Source organism: Hyperoodon ampullatus (genome assembly GCF_949752795.1).
Source record: "Hyperoodon ampullatus genome assembly, chromosome: 8".
Taxonomy (NCBI): domain Eukaryota; kingdom Metazoa; phylum Chordata; class Mammalia; order Artiodactyla; family Ziphiidae; genus Hyperoodon; species Hyperoodon ampullatus.
In genome coordinates, this window is record NC_136921.1 from 7,913,349 (window position 1) to 7,939,143 (window position 25,795).

Sequence of the window (25,795 nt, forward strand, 5' to 3'; positions counted from 1 at the left end):
CAGAATAAAGGCAAAAGCGATGAAAGAATGCATCCACGACCCGGGGCGTACGGGACTCTGACAGTGAGCACAGTCCCTGCTTAAGACAATCTCCTGAAAAAATAGAACAAACCATGTGAAAAAATGAACCACCATAAAGGTAAGTCAATATAGACTACATGTGGGAGAACTGGTACCCTTAGAACTAGAAATAAGCGAATAATCAGAAAAAGGCTATAAGATAAGTGTAATCAAAATAACTGGAAGAGATGAAAGGAATAGAAATCATAGTGAAAAACTAGGACAGGAAAAAAGAACAGTAAAAAAACAATAATGGGCTGATTTTAAAAAACTCCAAACGGAACTTCTAAAAATTAAAAACTAAACACCCAAATCAGGAAGGGGTATCAAAGAGCAGATTATGAACAGCTATAAGGAGACTAGTAAACCGACAGACTTTTTTTTTTTTTTTTTTTTGTGGTACGCGAGCCTCTCGCTGTTGTGGCCTCTCCCGTTGCGGAGCACAGGCTCTGGACGCACAGGCTCAGTGGCCATGGCTCACGGGCCCAGCCGCTCCGCGGCACGTGAGATCTTCCCGGACTGGGGCACGAACCCGTGTCCCCTGCATCGGCAGGCAGACTCTCAACCACTGTGCCACCAGGGAAGCCCTAAACCAACAGACATTTTTGAGGACGTGCCCCACAATGCAGCACTGGCAGAAAAGGAGGAGTAAAAAGAGAGGTGAAAGAATACAATGGTAGGTTTCTAACAGGAGTTCCAAAAGAACAGATTAGGGAGAATAAAAAAGATAATAGATAATTTCAAAATGGAAAGAACTACACTGAGTCCTAAGCTATACAGATGAATCTACTCTTAGACATAATGTAGTAAAATGGCAGAACATCGAAGACAAAAATAACGTCGCAAAAGCAACCAGAATGAAAAGGCATGTAAAGCTCCCTCAGGCTGCAGAGTGGACAGGCTGGAGGTGAAAGAGCTAAAGGCAGGGAGGACATTTTGCACAGGAACTCGGCCGTCCTGGCGGCGAGGAGGAGGACGGTGGGGAGTACTGTGGACAAAGCTGTTTGTCTGTGCAGGGTGCCACCATCCATGGAGTTGCTCCCAAGTCAGAAGCAGTCACTGGCCTCAGTACTGTTCCCACGGCTCTCAACCCTTACCGCTGAAGTGCACCCTGGAGGGTGCTGCAGTGCCTTCTTCTATTTACACAAACTCCTTGAGGTCACAGACCAGGCCCCATTTATCTCTGTCTCCCTAGTGCCTCGCACAATACATTGTATGGAGTAGGGGCTTAATAAATGTTGGACTGAATTCTCATGAATCACTTGTTCACACTTTTAGGCCTGTTCTTTGCTCTCTGAAGAGACCTCCAAGCCCTAATTTGAAAAACATGACTTTCAATCAGTTCTGGATTCACTGGATTTAACATGCATATTAAAGGCAGGTGAAGTTTCTGCAACAGAGAAAAAGAAGGTGGTCCCCAGGTCTGTGGGTTGCAACTGGCAGTACCTGTCAGGGCGGTGGGGAGGCCGGAGCCTCACACTTCTTAGATGCAGATTTGAACAGTGTTTGGGAGGCTGGCAGAATCATTCAAGGAGAAGAGCTTTACTAATCTAACTTGAGGCACAATAGGAGCCTCAGCTTCTTTCCCCTAATGACCTCAGAGCTTTAAGAATGCTTACCTGAGAGCTGTGCCCTCCAGAGTCTAAGTACCACCAGAGATGGACAAGTCCCAGGGCCTGTCCTCTCTGGAGCACAGAGGCTAAATGAGCTTCTTGATGGAGAAGAACGGGATGACATATAGAGTCACGGATCGGGGCTACTAGGATATTCCAGGAGAGGAAGCTGACACGAGAGTCCAGGAAGTATAAAAGCAGAGTGCCTATTTTCAGGACTACTACATTTAATAGGAAAAGGCCACTGGGGAGAACTATCCGAGAGCCACAGTACTTATCCAGAAAAACTTCTTTGCTGATGGACTGAATTTGGCAGGGATAAATACGAAAATGATTACAAATTATACTGCAGAGAATACCCAGATAAAAGCGGTAGTTTCAATGATTAAATGTACCAAACTAATATTCAGCTAATTTCTTTTATATGTAGAACCTCATCTCTCTGCTGCCGTTGCCTTCATGTTACTTGGCTGAGACAACATGGGCCCCTTAGAGCCTGGGGTGGAATCTCCTCATTTCCTAAACACCAATGTTGAGATTCAGGTCGTCGAGGGAACTGTCCTTAAAAGTAAACAGAGGAACACAGGGCAGAGCCTGGGAGAGAGAAGAAAGTCACAGGCAAGTTCATGGGGTTCTCCATGCTTGACTTCACAGTTCACAGTGGGGAGAGGAGGCTGCCTTTGGACAGAGCGCTCACAGCTGAGGGCTGTCAGAGGAGCATGCACCAGCCTCTTCCCTACTCAAAACTCTGCCAGCTGCAGCCATGGTGCAGGGATGCAGCCCTGCTGGCACTGGGAAAACAGAAGCGAAGTCACGATGATTTTTCTGAGACGATTTTTCAGGAGAGGCAATCAGCATTTACTGTGGGCATTCTACATGCTAGGCCGGCGACAATGTCTTCCCATTCAATCCCCATGACAATCATGCCAGAAAAGTTATCGTTAGTCCCATTGTTCTTAACAGATGAAGAAACCTGAGGCTCGGGGAGGTTAGAAAACTTGTCCACGGGTTGAGAATAAACCCCAAGACTGCCTCTAGCAAGAGAGAACGGTGGGGAGGGACCACTGAGGCATCTGACACTCATACTTCTCGAGATCATGGCTCCTACCCAGTTTCCTACACAAAGGCTTTTTCTCTTACAGGTCTTTGGTCCAAAGCTTATCAATACTTACAACTCCTACATTCTCTCCTACATTGCTTATTCTGATAATATGCTAGGAGTTGGGAATTAGGCCAAGAAACAGAGCTAGGCTATTTTCTCCGATCAGTTTCAAAGACAGCGTAAGCTGTTGTCACCGGACCTCTGAACTGCTCAGACATGAACTTAAAGCTGGTGCCCTTCTCCCACTGAACAAAAACTCTGCCAACCTTATTTCCAAAGAGCAGAGGGTCAGGCCAGAATTGGAGTATGTCAACACCCCTGAGCCTGACACCACTGTGTTTCTGCAGCCACAATCTGTCGTGTGAGGGGCTGCCATCCACGGCCATCCAGCAAGCATCAGGGAGCTCAGGGCAGCGCCGACAAGGAGGGCTTATGGCTTACAGTTCTCTCACTCCCTAACAAGGAGTGCCCTTGCCTTGCCCCTGCCACCAAGGGACTCGCTCACCTGTCCCCGTCAGTCCTGACCCCAGAGGAGTCTAGCCCTACTTCTCTGCTGAACTAAGCATTATCAGAAGCTGAGATTGTATCCCTGACACAATGGCCTAGAAATCCTGTAACTGTCTTCCAGAAACAGTGCCATCCAAGAGGAGGAATGATGGTGTTAAAGGATGCTTGGTCAACCTTTTCTGAATGATTAATTTGGTGGGAATTGAGGGTACACAATAGCTGACGATAGCATCCTCCTAAAGATAAATTACAAAGAGGAATAATGCCCTGAAAGTAATCTGAATGGAAATTTGGTCACGAAGGCACACAGTAACCCATCTTCCACCCATAACAGGGCATGAGCTCTTGAGGAAGACGCGAGTTTCTCTTCTGGAAGGTGATGTATGATTCTACTGGCCTGTGCCTATTTGATCTTTCCACTGGATAAAATTAAACAGTTGGATATTCAAACAATTAGTCCTTGAGTCCAGGTTGGGACTATTCTTGTCATCAATCAGGTTTCCAAAAGTAGCAACTTGGGACATCAATTGCCTTTCATCTATTTTCTTCCCCGAATTAATGTGATAATGCTGACGCTGCCTCACACAGCTGTGGCAAGTGACCTTGAACAAGTTACACACATTCCCTAGACCTCAGCTTCTGCAAGTACAACAATAATAAAAGAAAACTCTTCAGGTTACCATGAGAATTAAGTGGGATAACAAACGTAGTGTCCCTGGCCTGTGCCTAACACACAGTAGGAAACCAAGGGTAGCTGCCCTCACCATTCATCACTGTCCTTGTCATCATCAGGGCACACTCCCTTTACCTCACTCATCACCACTTTCACTGGCCCACAGACAAAAATACACAATCAAGGAGGCAGTCTTTGATGAAGAGAAGAGGTGTATAAAACTATGCCAGGTGCCATCTTTCTAATAAGGACACCAACTTAAACCTCTGTAAGTACCCAGAAATACCCCAACTCTAAAATTCCCAAGGTAAGGGGGCGGCGAGGGATAAATTGGGAGATTGAGATGGACATATACGCACTACTATATATAAAATAGATAACTAATAAGGACCTGCTGTATAGCACAGGGAACTCTACTCAATACTCTGTAATGACCTATATGGGAAAAGAATCTAAAAAAAGAGTGAATATATGTATATGTGTAACTGATTCACTTTACTGTACACCTGAAAATAATGCAACATTGTAAGTCAACTAGACTCCAATAAAAATTATTTTAAAAATTTTAAAAACTTTTTTAAAGAAAGAAAGAAAGAAAAATTCACAAGGTGGACTATCACAACAGACCTATAAACATAGTATAGTCAGACCGAATGACTACAAAAGCCAAAGTCACACAGTGAACCCAACTAGCAAGCACATGATTGGAGATGAAGTGGGCAGGGGAGTATCTAGAAGAGCTGGAGCCTGGAAAGGACGGTTTGCTTTGAAATAGACTTCTAATACATTACACCCGCTCCTACACAAGTATTCCAAGTCCTATACTGAAGGGCAAAAGAGATTTTACAGGAGAAACATTTTTGTGCCAGCTATTTTCTAGTACAGCCACAAAAAGTGTGATTCCCTTCCTGACAATCCCTTTGTCAGGGAAGCCCAGTGAAAGGAAGACTATGGGTGCCACCTCTGCAGGACATGGTGAGCTGACACTCTTTCCCACAGAGTGACTTACTTGTTGCTGTCACGGTACTCGTAGATGTGACATCCTTGAGGCAATCCTGTCTCGTGGTCCAGAGTAAAAGCCAGCTTTAGCTGAATAAGGAGAGAAGAGAAAAACAAGTAAGTTTTAGGTAGCATGCTCTATTCATTCTGACAGCTGAAATGAAAAACAACAACAACAACAAGACAAGCGAAATCACACTCCCTCAAGATGATGTGCTGTGGAGAACCCGGGTCTGCCCCCTCTGGGAAGAGCCCGCACCTTACGGGGACACTGCTGTCGGGGAGGACTATTACCAGGACGTGACTTCTTCAGTTAGCTGCAACCAATTTTTTTTATTAAGCACCTACTTTGTGCCAGACACTGAGCTAGCTGATGGGGAAAGAACAGTGAACAGTAAGCAGAGAGGATCTTATGGTCTAGTAGAGGAGACAGACATCAATCACATAATTATGCTGATGAATGGAAAAGCTTTTTTTTTTATATATGAAACTTTGAAATAGGTTCTCTAAAGAAGGAAAAAACCTCCCATGTTTCTATAGAAGTAAATAACCTGACCTAGACTGGGAAAGTGGGAAGGAGGGGTTACCTAGACTGTGGAAAGGATGGATGGGGAGAGAAGAGGGTCCTCCTCAGCAGAGAACATAACATGTACAGAGCCTTCAGTGCAGGAGTTGCAGGAACTGAAGGCTGTATATGGGGAAATGGTGGGCAATGATGCTGGAGAGGAAGGCCAGGGCAGGGTACGCGGGACCTTCTCGGCCATGTTAGAGTTTTTGGCCTTTACCTTACTAGCAAAGGGAAGCCTCTGACATGTTTTAAGGAAGGGGTGGACGACATGACCAAAGTTAAGTTTTAGCAGGATCCCTCTGGCTACTGAGTAGAGAAAAGATTGTACAGGAGAGAGCAGAAGTAGGAGCCCCGTGGGAGGCTACCGAGTAGTGCGGGTGAGCAGTGACGGGGGCTGCAACGAGAGGGCAGTTGGGCAAGATGGAGAGAAATGGACAATTTGAGATCTCAAGTAAATTTTTAGAAGTAGAATCGGCAGAATATGCTGATGGATTTGGTGCTGGGGAGTGGTGAGGACAGAAAAGAAGAAATCAAGGATGGTTCAAGTTTTTGATTTAAACAACCAGGCAGGTGGTGGTTTCACTGCTGAGTGAGAAGACTGAATGTGGGGATGGGTAGAGAGTCCAAAGTCTGGTTTTGGACATGTTAACATGTTTTTGGCTGTGCCACGAGGCATGTGGGATCTTCCCTGACCAGGGATCGAACCCGTGCCCCCTGCAACCCTGCAATGGGAGCAGAGAGTCTTACTCACTGGACTGCCAGGGAAGTCCTGGACATGTTAACTTTGAGGCACTCATTAGCTTTTTCTGATTAGGGAAGATCAGGAACAAAGAATCTGGTAATAAACTCTGGATTCTGAGGGGAGTGCTCGGGTGTTGCTGGGAAGCCCGAGCTCAGTGAGTTGTGTGTGTCTTGCTAGAGCCCAGTTGGCTATGGCAGCTCTAACATTTCCAAATGCAGGGCCATTTACTAGATTTACAAATTCACTGGGTTTAAAAATCACCAGGGAGCTAATTCCCTGGCGGTCCAGTGGTTAGGACTTGGTGCTTTCACTGTGGTGGCCCGGGTTCAATGCCTGGTTGGGGAACTACGATCCTTCAAGCTGCACCACGAGGCCAAACAAACAAACAAACAAATAATAAGTTAAATTAAATTAAAAAATTAAAATCACCAGGGAAGTTTTAACTAAAATTAACTGCACATTAGGAGGACACATTGTTATAACCTTTTTTTTTTTCCTTTTTTTTAACTGCAAGGCTGTTAACACAACTAATGATCTGCATCATTAGATGCTGGATGATTTTTCTCTTCCTTAGAGGGAAACGAGCTTGTAGGAATGGCCTGTCCTCTCACTGACCCAGATGAAAATACAGAAACAGAAACAAGCCATCCTTTACCATCATGGACCCAGGAACTTCAAGTCAAAGGCATGTTTTCCCCACAGAGCACTGCTTGGATCTTCCAAGCCCTCTTTCAGTAAAACAGAAAACAATTATTTTAAAATATCTGTTAATTACAACCCTTTTTTCTTTACTTCCCTCTTTGTAGTTAAGGTAAGGCCTATATTCATTTAGTCCATTTCAGACTGCACTGCTTAGAAATTTTCAAATCCTTCAATTCAGTGATTCAAGTTATGAATTTATGGCTTGGAAAAATTATTATAAACGTAGGAGGAAAATTGGGGTTTTTTTGGCAAAACTGTTTACCTCAGTATTATTTATTGGAAAGACTCTAAAAAACCAACAATAGCAAAATAGTTAAATAAACCATATGTAGTCACATGCAGAATAGCATGCAGCCATTAAACTGTTTATGAAGAATTTTGATTAACCTGGGAAAATATCTGGATTAGATGAAAAGAAGCAGGATGTGTACTCAATTATATATATATATATAAAAACTACATTAAAAAAAGAACAAAGACCGCATAGAAGACTGGAAGGAACGATATCAAAATGGCAACAGTGATTGCTTTGCTTTCTTTGCATTTTCCCAAGTCTTTATGAGACGCATGATGAGATATATGCTGTTGTCCTTAGTCATGAAGGAATTATGGGAAACTTCATTCCTGGGGGATTCTCAAGGTCAAGAAACTATACGTACACCAATTCAACAATAAGGTGATGGGGATGGGGAGAGAGGAAATGGGGACGGAAGAGCACTTATATTTATTGAAAGCCTACCAAGTAAAGGCTTTCCTTTATCCTGACCACAACCATTTGGTTTTTTGCTTGTTTTATTTTGTTTTTTTGTTTTTATGTTTTTGGGTTTTCTTGGGGCCGTGCCGCGCAGCTTGTGGGATCTTAGTTCCCCGGCCAGGGGTCGAACCCAGGCCCTCGGCAGTGAAGGCGCGGGGTCCTAACTACTGGACCGCCAGAGAAGTCCCCCGTGACCACAGCCATGTGAATTCGGTATTACTATTTCCTTTTCACAGGTGAGGAACTTGAGTTGGAAAAAGGTGAAGTAATTTGTTCAAACCACAGTTAGAACTGGAATTTCAACCAGAACCTGTGTTCTTGCCACCTTACCAGAATTTTGGACTTGGTGATGGCCTGGAGATAATAAAGTCTGCAAGAGGGAGAGGAGCCAAAGACAATGTCTAAGGGTCTTTGCCTTGGAGAGCCAGGTAGATGCTTCCCGTGATAAGGAGGAATGGCAGGGTCGGGAGTGCTGATTTTAAGGTGCCCAAGAGGGATCTTAGTGGAGATGACCAGTAGGCAGCTGTAGAAACAATTCTGCATTTTATAAGCAAGACTGTAACCTGGAGGTACAGGTTTGGGAAACTTTGGATGGGAAGTCAGATGGCAACTGAAGCCACTGGAGCGGATGAGATGGTCCTGAGAGAGTATGTTGAGTAAAAATGAGGTTTTCGATAGAACAGCTACATTTAAGAGCTGGACAACGGAGACTGAGAAGTGGTAGCCACGGTGTTCTAAGTTATGACGTTACAGGAGCCACGGCGGGAACACGTCTTAAGGAGGGAGCATTCAGCAGTGTCAACTCCTTCTAAGAGGTCAAGTAAGAGAGGAACAAGCAAGAATCCGTTGGATTTAGCAACGAGAACTCTCAGGAGAGTGGTGCAAGCAGAGATCAGGGTGCGATGGGCTGAAAAATGAGCAGAACGTGAGGAAATGGGGATCATGAGTGTTAACTCTCTCAGCAAATTAGAGAGTGGCTGGGAAGAGCCAAGGTGAATGGAATGGAATGGGACTGGATAATAGGACGTGGGACTGAAGGAGAGTGGGCTGTAAGGTGACAGAGACTTGTTTAAATGCTGATGAAGGAGGAACTACAGAGGGAGGGGTTGAAGACACAGGAGAGAGAAGTCTGAGATGACAGGAGGGGTTGGAATCCAACATGCAGGCGAAGACCCTTTCTCACTGCAGCAGTAGGGAAGGCGGGGTGGGGCTGAAGATCTATCTATGGATTTGGTGGGGGGGGTACGTGGGCTTGGCGGTGGTTTGGAATGTTCCAGCCTGATTATTGTTCTTTTCTAAGAACCAGGAGGCCAAATTATCTGCAAGGAATGGAAGGTTTGGTGAGGGAAGGAACGGAAGTTGGAGGAATATGATGAAAGTTTGAAATTGCTTCTTTGAAGAATAGGAAAAACAGCTGACCAGAGAAGAGCACAAGGATTGCCAGGGAGCATTAAGGGTCTAGCTGGGGCCACAGGATCTGAGGTTACCATAGCAACCATCTGTCCAGATGATTTTTTTTCTAGCAACCTAGACGCTGGCATGAAGAAAGTTAGGTGGGTGCAGAGCTGAGCATTTGCCAGAAAGGTCTGAGGGAAGAACAGGTTTGAGGGATCGAGGGAGGAGAGGTATAATACTGGCAACAGATGGATCATGGACTCTGTGGGGAAACAGGCAGGAAATACAGATGGAAGGGACTGACTGGAAGAAAACAGAAGAGTCTGGGTGAAAGATGTCTTGTATGGAGCTAATACGTTTCGAGTACGTCCTCTGTCCTAGGCACCTTTCACGTGTGACTTTACTTAATCCTCCCAACAACCCTGCGAGGTTGGCTCCTATCCTTACGCTGCAGAGTAGTTTAATTAGCAAGTAAGTGGCAGAACTGAAGTGTGGTCCATGTTGCTAACCACTGGACTATACTGGCCTCCGAGGTGCCCATGAGGTCAAGGAGAGGGTTTGTGGGAGTCACTGGGTGAGGAAGTGGGGGGCACTGGAGGCTGTGGTCAGAGAGTAGGCCATGTCTGATCTTGGAGATGGAACAGTCAATCACAAGATCCAAGGAGAAGTCGAGAAACGGAGAGTCAGAGGTTGGGGTGGGGCGTGGGGTCCTCCATGAGAGGTCTGGTATTCATTCAGGAGGGTGAGATGCTGTTGCCCAGATAAACCAGTCCACTAAGCGTGCCCCTGCAGGTGTGAAGGTATGTGTGGGTGTGGGAGTAGGCGCCTACTATGTGCACGGTTCAATACATGAATGAAGCGGTCAAGCTGGTCCCCAGAGCAGAAGTAAGTGCATGTCTAGCAGTCATTTCCTCCTTCCTAATGGTATTCTAGTTTCATTCAGCTATACGCCCTCCCACCCCAGGCCAGGGGATTCAAGGGGAAGCAGATCCAATCTCCGGGGTGGGCCTGGCCGTTCTAAGGTAACCTCATACACCTTTCAGTAACTGATCGGGACCCAAGCCAGCCAGTGCACGGCATTTCCTGGCCTTAGGCACTGGTTCAGGAGTGGTCATGTGATCCAACGGAGGCCAGTGTTTGCTGGGTGCTTCCGGGCACGAGGGCCAGAACTGCTGCAACTTGCTTGCTACCAGCCTGAGAATGAAGCCAACTCACAAAGGAAGCAGACTCAAAAGACCCAGAGAAAAGCAGAGCCAGGGCCTCGACGGAGCTGTGCCCGGTCTCTGCCAGCCTTCCGGGCCTCGGCCGCTCTTTGTAGTTGCTCATTATTTCTCTCGAGGACACCGACACACTCCACTCCCCTGGCTCTGCTCTCTCTAATCCACTCTCCATAACACAGCTGAGCCATCCTTCTAAACACAAGCCTGATGACACTTCCATCTGTAAGGACCTTGATGGCTTCCTGATGTCTATATGTCGGAAATATATTCATGAATTAAACACGGTCCAGGTCCTCTGGGGGTTGATTGCCCACGTGAACAAATATGGACTGTGACCAAGGGACTGGTGGGGTGGCAAGTGCCGAGGAGGGTGCGCCAACCCGGGAGGGCCCCAGGGCAGAGGACAGGCGTCTTGAAGGAGAAACACAAGTCTGCCAGACAGGGAAGAGCGCCCCGGCGTCGTCCTGCTGCAGAGCTCCGTGCGTTCCTTCTACAACTTGCACAGCTCACTGCATGAGGCTGGACCAAGCAGTGCACTCTCCTACCTCTGGGCCCCTCCTTGAGCCACGACTGCTTCCAGGGGAGCCCTTCCTGTCTGTCCCAGCAAGATCCCACACGTCCTTTGAGATTCTCTCTGTAAAAGTGGACCTTCTATTATTCCCTCCTCTGATAACTGGAGGCAGGGCCACTCTCCCCAGTGAGTCTAAGGGTTCTGGATGGGTAGCTTCACCAGGTACCCTGGGCACTCAGTGCCCTTATCTCTGTCCACAGCAGGTGCCCAAAGCATGTCGCTGAGCTGAATTGCAGAGTAGAGACTTGGAGCATCTCGTTTACCTGTCAGTGACTAACTGCTCCAGTCATTTAATTTACAGACACAGGAACTTCCCCGGTGGCATAGTGGTCAAGAATCGCCTGCCAAAGCAGGGGACACGGGTTCGAGCCCTGGTCCGGGAAGACCCACATGCCATGGAGCAACTAAGCCCATGTGCCACAACTACTGAGCCTGTGCTCTAGAGCCCACAAGCCACAACTACTGAAGCCCGCACACCTAGAGCCCATGCTCCGCAACAAGAGAAGCCACTGCAATGAGAAGCCCGGCGCTGCGATGAAGAAGAGCCCCCGTTCGCCGCAACTAGCGGCGCACAGCAACGAAGACGCAACGTAGCCAGAAATAAATAATTAAAAATAAATTTTACAGACACAGAATCATGTTCCCCTGCAAGCTCCTAAAGTCACCCAATTTCATCCAAGTTTGTAATTACTCTCACTTCTGTAGAGAGATTCTGCTGCACGTGTGCCACCCCTCAGTCCCTGCGCCACCAGACTACAAGCAGTGGCTCAAATCCTCTCGGTGCCCAGGGGCTCCCATCTTGCCAGTGCCTATGAAGAGGCACTCAGTCCTTCACTCAACAGTATTTACTGAATACATCCCATGAGCCAAGCGTGGCAAGGAAACAGGCAGGCCTACAGGCTGCCATCTGTGCCAGTGCTGGCTCTAATCAAGGCCTCCAGGGGCCCATCCACAGAGTGGCTCAGCTTGGAATGTTGGCCTGCAAGGATGACAGCTACTCCGAGACTTCATGAGGTCTGGCTTTCCGTTTCCAGAGGCAGCTGCCATGTGAGGCAGAAGAGCCCGCTATGAGTCAACCTCTTCCCTGGGAGGACAGTTTCCAACTGCACAACATTCCTGGTACTGGGTAAGGAGGGAAGGCAGCAAAGGGCCCACGAGGCAGTAACAAGGCTGCTGTGTCAGCCTCTCGCAGCAGAGGAAGGAGGCCTTTAAATGGGTCTAGTTAGGGACAAGCCTTTCCTTTGGACAAAGGACAAGCCAATCTCTCTCAAGCAGGAAAGAGAAGAGCCTTCTGCTTTCAGGGGCTCAGGCCAGATCACAGAGGGTAGGCCCTGGGCAGCTAGAGTGTGAGACTACTGCTGGGAGCCCTTCTGACCAAGCCCTCCTGCCTCAGGGAGACCGGCACTATGGGCGAGCTGACGGAGCCTGGGTGGGTGGAAGGGGCCGCAGTCCTTCCCCACGGGCTGTGGGAACGTGGGGCTAGAGGCCCTACGGGGGTTGGTAGGTCTGCAAAAGGTCCTCCTGCAGCCCCTCCGGGTCTAGGGTGGGAGAGGGAGGCAGGGGAGGCCACAGGGCCATCCTCCCAGCTGGTGACAACAGGTGAACGGTAAGAACGACCGATTCAGGACCAAGGAAGGCTTCCTCAGGGCTCTCAGATATTGCTTGAGGAAGAGCCTTTAGGTGAACCTCAGGGGAAGAATGAATGCCCCAGGCTAAGCAGCAGAGGGGTCCATGGAGTCATTTAATGTAACCATTAAAGGAAGCATGACCTTACTCTGTACACCAGCCCAGTGAAGCCAATGGGCCAGATTACATTCATAAGAATAACTGAAAAAGAGTAATGGGACGGGACAGGAAAGGTGGCTGAGGGGTGGCTTGCTAGATGTTCCCCTGGGCTAATGAGCAGATTGGTCTTTAATCTGCTCAGGTGCACAGCTGGCTTTCCCAAACAGCCACATTCCTGGAGAACATACACACAGGCCACTTGGTACTAAACTCCATCAGCTAAGTAATACCAGCTCAGAGGCTTTGGTGCTTTTGAAAATGCTGGCCTGACTTTGGTAGGGTAAGAGATGTGTTAAGAAGTTTAGCAATTGCCTGTCTCATCCACAACAGCTCCAAGATGACCTCTGGCAGGCAACCGGCTCTCTTTCTGGCCATGGCCTGGACGACACTTGCAGGCCGGGCATAAAAGAGTGGTTCCCCTCTCTGCAGGCTGCCCCGTGACCTAACAGGGGCAACCTCCACGACCCAGCTCCGAGTTCCTGTCACAGGGGAGTAATGAGAGAGGTAGCTGGTGAAAGCAGAGTGCTGGTTCTTTGGCCAGCATTGCTCTAGTTCAAACCAACATGGGTTCTCCGGGAGGCCAGTGAGCTTGCTTCAATCTGCTAGCTATTAGGACCAAGGTTCAAATGCAGGTCAAGGACCAGGCTGGGAAGCCTCCAGCCTCTCCATGGCTGACTCTTCCCCTCACAGTCCACTGGTCTTGCAGGGTGTCCAACTCTTCCTTAAGCTGAAAGTGGCAAATCCCATCATAGTTCAAACATCTGAGGTATGCCATTTATGGCATACTTAAAAAAGATGAGAAAAGTTACTTCTACCTGAGCCTTGGTTTTGCAATTGAAAAATCTTATTAGAAGGAAATCTTCACATTCTCTGAGGTGATCTTTAGTTTCTCTTCTTTAGTTTTCGTTGTTTGGTTTGGATTTCCTAAGCATTATTTCTTTTTTTCCATCTCCTCTCTGCTTTCTTTTATAAGACAAAGATGCTGTGGACTTGGCTTTCGCTTGGTTCACAGTGATTCTATGGCAATGTATTAAGTTTCTTTCTCCTAAGTCCACTGAAGTCTTTTTGGACTTGGAGAAAGCTTTTTAAGAAAGAACTTGCTCATTCAGCAGGATTTTCCTCCCCACCCCAAGCTCTGGTTCTGACCTGGAAAAAATAAGAGTAAGAAAGAGCAAGAGAATCCTGCAGTCCTGACGCTCAACTGCACAAACCACAAAAAAGAACCTTGCTCCAGTAACGTAATCATGGAGATTTCTGGCACCTTGGTCTTTCAAGAAAAATACATCCATCTGCTGGCACAGGGACCCATCAAACTAAATCCTGTTCAGCATGGAGTTCCCGATTCATTAGTGTTGGAAAGTCTATAGCGAGGCTGGCCGCTCCCACTGGATGACGCCTCCCTGCAGCGCCGTCTGTAAACCCCACAGCTGTGTTTTCACTTAAAGCCACTTCTCCTGACTCCACTGCACCTTGTTCCAGAGGCTCGTTCTATCCTCATTAAGGTTAAAAATGACAGGTCAAGGATTCTTCAATGCTGAAGTTTTACTTGCTCAGAAGAAAAGCTGCCTGTCTCCAGAGCTACGGTCAATCCATAGGGAAGGCTGCTCTTTAGTCAGGAGTCACAGAGGCCAACCTGGTTGGTTCATCCTGGGTTTGCTTCAGTCAGCAAGCCAGTCCCGGGAGAGAAGAGCCCTGATCCCTCCTGCCTGCCTGTCTGAGGGTTACTTCATGGCTCACCAGCAAGGCTGGGGCAGTAGAGCTCTGTGGGCCATGACTCCGCAGCACCTCTGCCTTCATCGCTGGGTGAGACCAGCACAGAAGAGCTCATTCCCTTTCCCAGCACCTGTGTTAGCAGAACAGGCGTTCCCTTGCCCCAGCTTTCCTGATCAGGCCTTCCCTGGTCACTGGGCCACATTTTTACCCCTCAAATTCCTGAGAAATATGGCAATGGGGAATACAAAGCATGGTGAGCAAGTTTGCACGTGTCGTATGCAGAGGGACGGTGCAACTGATGTGCTCAACCCACTCAGAGCAGGAGCATTTTTGAGGATTTTCACAGCCAAAGAGGGTGACTTGTGTGGGGACATTACCAGACCAGAGCCATCTCTGCTCAGAGCTCTAGGGCTCAGGCCAACCACTCTTCAGGGACTGGAATTGCCCAAAGCTGCTTCCACAGGGAAGTGCCCATGTTGACTGTGGGAACTGCACATGGCCCCTCCACATGCATGGAGGTGGCTGTGCATCTTACAGAGAGACTGTCTGGGTCTCCTGGCATTTAGAATATATCAGTTTTGCAGCCCAGCCACCTACTTTCTAAAGCTTGTGGTCCTGCCCCAAACAGTGGAGAATGTGCACCTGCCAGAGCCTCCCACTTCAGCGCCTCTGCTACATAGTTTCCATCACACACACAGCGGACACAAGGGAAATGTGTCAGAAGCAGCCTAAGTGACAGGCTATCTGCTCACTCAGGGATGTGGTCTAAGCTTTGTCCTTGAGTCAAGTTAGGCTACAGGGAAGTGACACCTGTAGATGACATGAGCTTGTTCACTAGCTTACTTGCCTTCCTCAAGCTGTGCTTTATCCTTCAACTTTCACCCGAGTGTATTTTAAGAAATAGCCTTATAACACCTCCTTCTTCATTGGCCACAAATGTAAATATCTGTCCACTATGACACTTAATGCCCCCGATATCAAGCCTCATGTGAGAAACTGCTTTTAGTGCTAGGAAACGTATCCCTTGACTTTCAGTGAGATTTGTTATAAGAAATAACCTTATGAAATCTGTCTCTTCCCCACAAAGCAGGAAGCGATTTCTGCATTTCTGATACTGAAGTCAGATAATATGATGCCCAGTCACAGGAATTATGCTCACTCTTATAGATGTCCTATTATTTCTGCCTCTTTTCCTTGGCTCTGATTTTCTGTCTTTCTTTCTACTGTATTCATTTTACTGTTTATTTCCTTTGTTGCAAGTCTTCTCAAATCCTTTTTGGAAACAGATGAGAGTATACATAAATAAAATAAGGTTCTTCAAAATATAAGCCAAACATACATAAAAATATGAGACCCAGGCAAGTTCGAATACAACTTGATTAAACAATGATCATGACGGTAGGCATTCAGTTCATGGAAGAAAGAAAACGGGTCATTCTCATACATGCCTCAGAGCCAGTGATCAAGCTGGCTCTATTCTTGAAAAAACAGGAGAGAACAGAATGATCTTCCAGGGAATTGGCCTCAGTTTCCAGGGACTTGAGGAGTTGAAGGAGTTATATAACCCCAAGCTGGGAGCCAGCAGCTCTGGCCTTGTCTCTGTTCTTCCCCAGACTCCAGGATGGTGTGGGGTTCTGATGGCCTTAGCCTTCCCACCTGTAAAATGGAGCTGAGTTCCTCTATGGTCATCCTTGTGGTTTATTTTACAGATGAATGTGAGATACTTTCTCGGTTTATTGGAAGAAAGCATCCATAATAAGTCCCTGCTATATCTGTCAGAAGAAAAGCTCTGAAGATTTTAGGAGGACCAGCGCTCACCTCTTTTAATGAGAAAGAGGTGGCAGTGAAGAACTCCCCTGCATAATGCTGTGTTACGTAGCCAAGAGCAACTGTCAAAGTCCATGACTTGATTCCATGCCCACTGTGCTTCCTTCCTCCCAGATGAGGCCAAATGTCTGGACAACATATTCCAGAACAACATTCTAAGGTCCCTTCTGGTCCTGGGGCAGCCAATCTGCCCTACTGTCCTCCTCCTGCAACCAGCCTTCAAGCTGCAGCAGCTTAGCAGCTTAGCAGCACCTCCTGGCAAAAGATCACTGGCCACGGCCATCCAGTCACAAAGTGCCTGTTGACCTGACAACGCTTACTGGATTGCTCAGAACAATCTGGAAGGGACACCTAGGAGGCCCATACCTGGGGTTATCGGAGGTTCCTACTCTCATCCAAAATAATTACTAGTGTCTTAAAGAGCCTTTTTCTTTTTGAACAATATATCAGTCTAATAGGTATCATTCTAACTATGGTAAAGACCAAAGAACATATGGGTATTGTGAACTTTAAAGAAAATACAGAAAGAAGCTTACAACTAAGATGAAATGCAAAGATCAAAAAAATTAAAGAGGTTAGTAGAGGATATTAGAAAGGGCTGGGATCCAACAAGAAGGAAAATGAACAGACTTTCTATGCCTTGCTAACTGAAACATCAGCTTTGGTAATAGAGAATCCTTGGATAATCTCGCATAGTTGAAGATCATTTAAGAAACTAGACACAATGTTAAATGTTAAAAAAATAAGTTTCACAATAATCTTAGGGGAACATTTTCATTAAGCAGAAATCTGTTTTCTCTCCAACCTTTGTATAATCTTTCTAGGGGCTCTGGGCTGGAATTCAGGGGACAGTCAGAGGCTCTCACAGGGACCTTGGGGATCCTCTAGAATAACTGCCCACAGCACTGGACAAGTTTTCTTTCTAGCACTCTAAAGAGTTCAAGCTTTTGCTGAGGCCCTCCTGCCTGGGACATAGGTCTTACTATACCAGAAATGAGCTCATTTCACTTTCGAGTGGGTGTACCTATAAACAACAAGCAACACTGTAGAGCAGTAAAGGGTGTAGACACTTCAGGCTGGTTTTGAAACCTGGCTTTACTTCCTATGAGCTACACGACCCCTGGCAAGTTACCTTACCTATTTGTACCTGTTTCCTCCTCTGTAAAATGGGGACAATAATGGTACCTGGTTCATATGGTTGTGAAAATTAAATGAGGGGAAAGAAAACACATTATAACAATACCTGATGATGGCAAACACTTGATAAATGTTCCTGATGTCATAAAGCTTAGGGTTATTTGTTATAATGAGTTGAGATCAAATTTAAAAGAAGACGCACCGGAACAAGCTGACGGGGGGGTACTCAGCAGTCCCAGATGTGATTGCTCTAAAACCCAAGGAATTTCCACATTCATAGGGTTCAACTTCTTTTTTTTTTTTTTTTTTTTTTTTTTGCGGTACGCGGGCCTCTCACCGTTGTGGCCTCTCCCGTTGCAGAGCACAGGCTCTGGACGCGCAGGCTCAGCGGCCATGGCTCACGGGCCCAGCCGCTCCGTGGCATGTGGGATCTTCCCGGACCAGTGGGATCTTCCCGGACTGGGGCACGAACCCGTGTCCCCCGCATCGGCAGGTGGACTCTCAACCACTGCGCCACCAGGGAAGCCCGGGTTCAACTTCTTAACTGGAGCGATATTTGGGAAGCCACTTCTCTCTGTGAAGGACACACAGCAGGAGGGCACTCCGCAGGAGGACACATGCTTCAAAGTGTCCCATCTTCTTCAGCATCCCTGCCGGCACTTGCGGCGGCTCGGTGGCCGGGCAGTATTCCCAGGTGACCAGCTCTCCTGGGCTGCTTCCCACTGAAGCAGCAGGCAAGGAGGCCATGGTGCCCCTACATGAGGCTCACTCCTCAACAGAAAAGCTTCCAAGGCCCTGCCAGGTTGGCAGATGTGCCTTAACATGGAGGCTGCCCAGCGCCTCTGCACTGGCAACAACTTGTCTGTTAATCTCCGCCTGAGAAAGGAAGAGGCCGCAGCGACCTGCTAGAGCATGGCAGAGGGCTGGCTTCTGACAGTCCGGATGTGGGAAAATTGCTTCTATCGTGGTCTGATTCTTCTCGTTTATTCTCAAGTTGAAACAAGTCTCCAGCTGTATATCTGTTTAACTATCATACTGTCCAACGAGATTATAAGCTCCAATAGAGAAATCCCAATCAATTACTGTTTCTGAGCCCCACGAACCTTTATTAAAAAAGAACTTCTAGGTGATGTAGGGGCCTGCAATAAGCAGCAGAAATAAGAGGTTCCATATTCAACCAGACACAGCACCAAGAACTTCACAGGCACAGGTACTATTGCTGCCATTTTAAAGGTGAGGAAACTGATGTGCAGAGAGGTTAAGTAACTTACCTGCCCAACCAAGGTCAGGTGATACAGCAATCAACACGTGGCAGACCTAGAAATGGAACCCAAACCCATCTAACTACAGTCTGTGCATTTCTCACTGGGCCACACTTGCTATTTCTTCATCTATAAAGAGGGCACCAAGCTGGAAGCTGGGGGCACCAAGCTGGAAGCTGGGGGCTCCAATTTTCTTCTCTCCTCTAGATTCCAGCAGGCATAGGACAGCAACTGGCATTCAGAGAGTCAGTCTCTCAGGGCTCGCTGGCAACGGTCTGACGGAAGAACAACTGGAATTTAAGTCGCCCTAGCGAGAGGCTGTGCAGACTGCCCACCCAGCTTCAGGTGGAGAAGCCGGACAGGAGAGAGACGCCTGGGTGGGCCTCCCAGAGGCAGGGTCCTGCCGGCAGGCTGGGGGTAGCAGGTAAGCCCACTCAACTGAGAGCAAGTGGGAGAAAGACGTGGACTGGCTCTGGTTTTCCATTTCAACGAACCTGCCCTCTGGTTGATATGACTCAGTCACACAGGTAGTGGGAAGAACAGAGCTACAGCCAAGGGCTTCTTACCTCAGGGTTTGCAAAAGAAGAAACACCAGTCAGCTAGTCAAAATACTGGATAGCAGGAATAAAAACAAAACAAAGCAACAACAACAAAAACTAAGATTAATATAGGATCTATTAATATCCTACTGATAAAGTGTTGGGGACCGGAGAGCCAGCTTCCGTTATGTATGCCAAGGGCCTCTGTCCATGACGTCATCTGTGAAGTGAAAGCCTCGGAAGAGGTACTGTCTTGGGCTCCTTCTGGCCATGAACTTTATAATGTTGTGGGCAAGCGCTTGCTAAACACGGCCGCTGTGCTGCTCAGCACCGTGCCGGGCACCCTGGGAGGCACAGGGGAAAAGGACAGTCTAGGCTGGCAAAGATGACTAAGTCACACTGACTCCAGCACTGTCGGAGCTCAGAGAAGTATCTGGTAGAGTGGCCTGCATGGAATAGATGAGGCCTGTGAGTCTGGAAGGACAGCAAGGATTTGAAAGACACAGATAGGAGATTCCAAGTAACAGGAAAAAACAAGACTTGAGCTCTCTTTGGGCACAGACCACAGGGGTCACATCCATCACTGTCACTTTATCTCCAAGAGTCTTTGACAAAGTGGGCACTTAAGAAATAATTGTTGAGCGACTTCCCTGGTGGTCCAGTGGTTAAGAATCCGCCTTGTAATGCAGGGGACATGGGTTTGATCCCTGGTCGGGGAACTAAGATCCCATACGCCACAGGGCAACTAAGCCCGCCCACTCTAAAGCCCATGTGCCACAACTAGAGAGCCCGCGCACTGCAACTACTGAGCCCACGTGCTCTAGAGCCCACATGCCACAATGAAATATCCTGCGTGCCGCAACGAAGATCCTGCAACTAAGACCCGATGCAGCCAAATAAAGAAAGAAATATAAAAAAAAAAAGAAAGAATTGTTGAAAGAATAAATGACCCAAACCAGAGGAGTAAGAATAAATACGTGCTGTTCTGTGAATATGTGCAAGATTGGTCTGACTATAGAGCAGAGGGTACAACTTTGGAATAGATAAAATCACATTGATGATGGTAACAAAAATGAATAAGCACAGTAAATCTTTCTGTGCTAAGCACATTAATGTGTTCTATCGGTGGATCTCTTAACAACCTCATAGGGTGGGTGCTGTTACCATTCCTACTTTACAGCTGAGGACATGGAGGCTCATAGATGTTGGGAAGCTTGCCCCAGGTCACGCAATTGCAGTCCTGGGACTTGAGCCCAGGGGTCCTCTCAGTTCAGTACTTTCCCATAAGACAACAGAGCCTCGGGTTACATCTGACAGAGGCTAAATCCCAGACCCTCTTCTAGTGTGTGATCTCCTCCTAGGCCACCTGTAGCTTTATGATGTGGACTGCTTTCTGAGAGCAAGCAACTTCTGAGCTGAGACCTGGCCTTTTCCAGGTGCAATGCTGGCGTCCCACTCAGGTGAATTAAACAACCCACTTTTTGTTTTGAGATGATTATAGATTTACAGAAATAGCAAAGATACAACAGGGAGGCCCCATGTATTCTTTACCCAGTTTCCACCAAAGGTGACATCTTACATAATCATAACACAACATCAAACCCACGAAACATATTGGCATGTTATGTGTGTCTAGTTCTATGTCATTTGGTCACACGTGTAGATTTGTGTAACTGCCACAGCAACCTGGATATAGAACTGTTCCTTCACCACCAAGATCCCCCTTGGACCACCTCCCTCTCCTCCCACCAGCCCTAAACTCCTAGCAACCACAACTCTGTTCTCCAGCTCTATCATTCCGTCATTTTAAGAATGTTATATAAATGGAATTACACAGTATTTTAAGATAGCTCTTCAAAGTCATCCTAAGAGTAGGACTTGATCCATTTGTTCAGATTCGCAGAAGAATATAAAACAAGAGAAAGATAAAAATTAAGCAGAATAAGGAATGTTTCTATCCTAGTTCTGCCATTTCTAGCTATGTGACTTTTGACAAGTTATTTAACCTCAAGTCTCAGTTTCCTCATCTGTAAAAATGGGTATAAGGTTTAAGGATTAAATGAGGTAACATGTGAAAGCACTTGGCAAACGGCAGGTGCTCAATAAATTCTAGCTATTTGTTATTATTAATAACAAGCCAAGGAAGCCTCTGTGCTTCTTTATAGAAAATCAGGCTCTTAACGGTCACAGACGATTAAGGAAATGACCAGCCAGCCCTTAAATGACCCCAGGTTATTCTTCTCTTTGCTTTCCAAGACTCCACTGTGGAAACAACCCAGGGACTTTTAAAAGGCGCTTCCAACAGGCATCTTCATGAACACACCATCATGAGAAAAAGCAGCCACTCCACAGGCCGGATTCACTAGGGGGCCTAGAATTCTGAGAGCGGGGGTGGGGGGCGGTGGGGAACAGTCAAGAGCTCTATTTAGCATAGAATGCGTCCAGAGGACAGCCAGGGTTTGTGCAGAGGCCTCCAGCAGCCCAGTGAGCACAGAGAAGGGGACAGTGCCAAAAAGAGGCAGGGGTCAGATGTGTGATCAAATTAGGTGCTGCATGGATACCCCACAAAGCTCAGCATCACTCAAAGGATGGATGTTTGAAGGGTGACAATGGCCCACACTACCCACGAGGTCACCTTTACTATGACTAGCTATGGAAATCTGAAAAAATCTCCCCCAAAATCCCCTATGCAAAGACTCCATTATATAGTCGAGAGAGCACTTGACTTCGAGCCTTTGAGTAGCTGGGAACACAGCACAAACGGCTGGTCATATCTTAAGCAATAGGCCCAAGGTCCATTGAAAACAGACAAAAATGGGTATTCAGGATCCTTCATGATTTATTGAAAGTGGCATTGTCTGTGCCTTTGCATGGCACCAGCAGGGGTGGCATTGAGGGCGCTCCTCCTGACGGCGGGGTCACCGCATGTGTCTCCTGTTCCCTTGGACTTTTCAACTCCCCTGGCTCGCATTCACTCACTCACTTTTTCTCCTCTGAAGTTAAAGAATACTGCCTCATCTATCACTGACATGTTGGGTTTCAAAAGGACTGGGAGTGAATTCACTCTTTTTTTTTTTAAACAAATGAGAAGAGCTTGTCTGGGAAGAGAGAGGAGAAGGTAAGGGGGTGGGGGAAGGCCGAGAGCTGACGATGGCTGCTCTCCTCCAGCCCCGTGCCCGAGGGAAGCCCTGTCTGGCAACCTGGCTCACGGGGGGGTGGGGACAGAGGCTTTCGTGCCGTGCCACGTGCTGCTCTTCAATCCCCGTGTGCGCTCACGCCGCCTCTCTCACTAGCCTTTATAGCGTGTTTCTAGGCCTGATTACTGTACTTTGGAAGGCACACGTGTTTTTGATGCCTCCAGGAACACGTGTGTACCTGAGTGGAGGGAGAACCTGTGGTGCGGCAGCAGAGGCACACCAGACTTCTGAGGCCGGCCGCCTTACGGCCTTTAACAGGATGGTACCAGGCACCTCCAGCTCACAGGGTCCCCAGCTGATGCCTGCTCTTCCTCCTGCAATGGGTGGGGGGGCGGGGGACTCTCCTGGGTGGCACCACAGCCGCCCCGCTGCCCAGTCAGACACCCAGGAGTATCCATCCATGTGCCCACCCCCTCCCTTTTTGGGCTCTGATTCTACCTCCTCAGTGTCTTTCTCACCTGTGGCTTCCTGTCAGCTGTATGACTTCAGGTTAGCCATCTCACCTAGATGACCACTAACTGGCCCCTTCTAATTCATTCTCCAAAGAGCCTCCAGAGAGATCTTTCTGAAAAGAAAGTCCTAGCCCTTCACTTCCATATGTAAAATGCTTCAATGGTACCAATTTGAATTAAAGAAAACACTCATATCTCAGGGCAGAGCAAACAAGGTCCTCCAAGATTGGCCCTGGTTCCACTTCCAGTAACATCTCCCACTGCCTCTGTGAGCCCTTCCTGTGTCACGGCCATGCCAAAGGCCTGCAAATCCCAGAACATACCAAACCCTTGCACTGCTCTGTCTGGAACATCCTTGGAGGAGCCATTTCCAACCTGCTCTCAAGTGTTCTCCATCACTAGAACAGGAATCTTGTCTCGGCTCCTATCAGCCCAGCACGGTGCACGCTCTGGACCATCTGAGTCTTGCAATGACTGACACAAAGCAGACAATCAATGCTGTTTTCTGAATACTTTTGCTGCAGTGTATTTTCCCATGGATGAAAGATGGCAGGCCTCTACTTAGCTTGGCTGAGGTCAGTCATTTCACAGATTTCTATCAAACGTTAGCTGCACATCCTTCCCAGGCAAGCAATCCTTGGCCTTTCACCCACATCAGGCTTTCTTCCCACCACATTACACTCCAGCTGTTCTGAGGAAAACCCAATTCCAATGGCAGTCACAACTAGCAAGCTGCCTTGTTGACTATAATTTTTGAAAGCCTCTTGGTTATGAGATTAAAGCATGATCGGGTGAGTCACCGACATGGGTGTTTGCGTGTAATCGACAAAGTCCTGGGCTTGGCATCAGTCACCGTCCTGACTTTGTGCAGCAGTCAGAAGGATTTATCTAGAATGTTTAGAGGTTTTTCTCTTATCATCCTCACCCTCCTTTAAAGGATACAATCTTCACTTTTATGCCAAGTCTTAAGCCAGAGAAGTCTACTATCTGTTTAAAAGCCACTCCTGGGCAGCTTCTGATGCCCACACCTCCTTTCCAGATGGTTCCTGGAGGGCACCATGCCTGCGCAGGCTCCTAGGACTGACTCCATACCAAATCTACTCAGGTGTGTGTCTCTTTAATGGAACCGTTTTCTAAAAGAAACTTCTGGAGCTAGGAAATAAGTGGAGAACCTAAATGTAAATCTTAAAATTATAAAACTGCCAGAAGAAAACATAGGAAAAAATCTTCGTGACCTTGGGTTAGTCAAAGATTTCCTAGATGTGACACCCAAAGCACAATCCATAAAAAAATTCAATAAATTAGACTTTACCAAAATGTAAAACTTTGCTCTTCAAAAGAGTATAAAAAAATAAGCCAGAGAGAATGAAAAGACAAGCCAAAGACAGGGAGAAAATATTTGCAAATCACAAATCTGATAGATGATTTATATCTAAAATATAAAAAGAAATCTCAAAACTCAGTAATAAGAAACCAAAAACCCAATTAAGAAATGGGCAAAAGGTATGAAGAGACACATCACCAAAAAAGATATGCAGACAGAAAATATGCACATGAAAAAGACACTCAACATCATTAGGGAAATGCAAATTAAAACCACAAGGAAACACCGCTACACACCTATTAGCATGGCTAAAACATACAAACAAACAAAAAACCCTGATAATACCAAGTGCTGATAAGCAGGTAAAGAAACTGGAACTATCGTACATTGCTGGTGAGTGGTATAGCCACTCTGGAAAACAGTTTGGTAATTTTTTATAAAGTTAAATATACACTTGTCATATGACCCAACCTTTTCTAGGTATTTACCCAAGTGAAATGAAAACAACCATCACACAAAACCCTGTAGGCAGGGCTTCCCTGGTGGCGCTGTGGTTAAGAATCCGCCTGCCAATGCAGGGGGTATGGGTTCGAGCCCTGGTCTGGGAAGATCCCACATGCCGCAGAGCAACTAAGCCCGTGCGCCACAACTACTGAGCCTGCACTCTAGAGCCTTCAAGCCACAACTACTGAGCCTGCGTGCCACAACTACTGAAGCCCACGCACCTAGAGCCCGTGCTCCGCAACAAGAGGGGCCATCGCAATGTGTAGCCCCTGTACCGCAATGAAGAGTAGCCCTTGCTCGCTGCAACTAGAGAAAGCCCACGTGCAACAACGAAGACCCAACGCAGCCAAAAATAAAATAAATTAATTAAATAAATTAAAAAAAAATAAGATGGGGGGAATTCCCTAAAAAAACCCAAAGAAACAAACAAAAAAAAACCCTGTAGCAAATGTTATGGCAGCATTATTCATAATCGCCCCAAACTGGAAACAACCCAAATATCCTTCAACTGACAAATGGGCAAATGAACATCTATACCATATATACATTTATACTCTGCAATAAAAAGGAATGAACACTGATACACACAAAACACAGGGGTGAACCTCAAGTGCATGATGCTAAGTCAAAGAAGCTAGACTCAAAAGCTACCAGCTATCTGATTCCACTTACCTGACATTCTGGAAAAGGTAAAACTACAGGGACAGAAAACAGGAGTGGTTGCCAGGGGCTGGGGGTAGGGGCGAGGGGTTGACTACAAAGGGGTGTGCAGGAATTTTCTGGGGTGATGGAACTGTTCTATGTCTCGAGTGTGGTATGTGTAGCTTGCAGAACTGTATGCTAAAAAGAGTGAAGTTTACTGTATGTAAATTATACCTTAGTTGGGAAAAAAAGTAATTCTGGCTAAAAATGTGGCTGGTGGGTCTAGGGCTTAAGGTGTCAGGAGACTAGTGACCGCAGAAGGAAGTTTCTCCCTTTCTCAGAAATGGCAAAGAAACGACTCAAGAGTTGATCGAACCCACAAGCAGTAAAACAAATGCAAGCCGACACAATAATAAAACACCATTTCCAACCTACCATATTAACAAAGATTAAATGGAACCCCCAGACTCTCAATTTGGTGAGAGGTAGTGACAATGAACTATTGTT

General features: G+C 46.9%; 1 protein-coding gene across 1 annotated transcript in view; it reads right to left on the bottom strand.

Annotated features, from left to right (window-relative positions):
* DIS3L2 (DIS3 like 3'-5' exoribonuclease 2) overlaps positions 1-25,795 on the bottom strand; it is a 377,502-nt gene that overhangs the window by 34,758 nt on the left and 316,949 nt on the right. Inside the window, exon 14 of the mRNA XM_079710102.1 lies at positions 4,965-5,044. Within this exon, the coding sequence (XP_079566228.1) occupies positions 4,965-5,044 (80 nt within the window). The remainder of the gene's footprint in view (positions 1-4,964; positions 5,045-25,795) is intronic.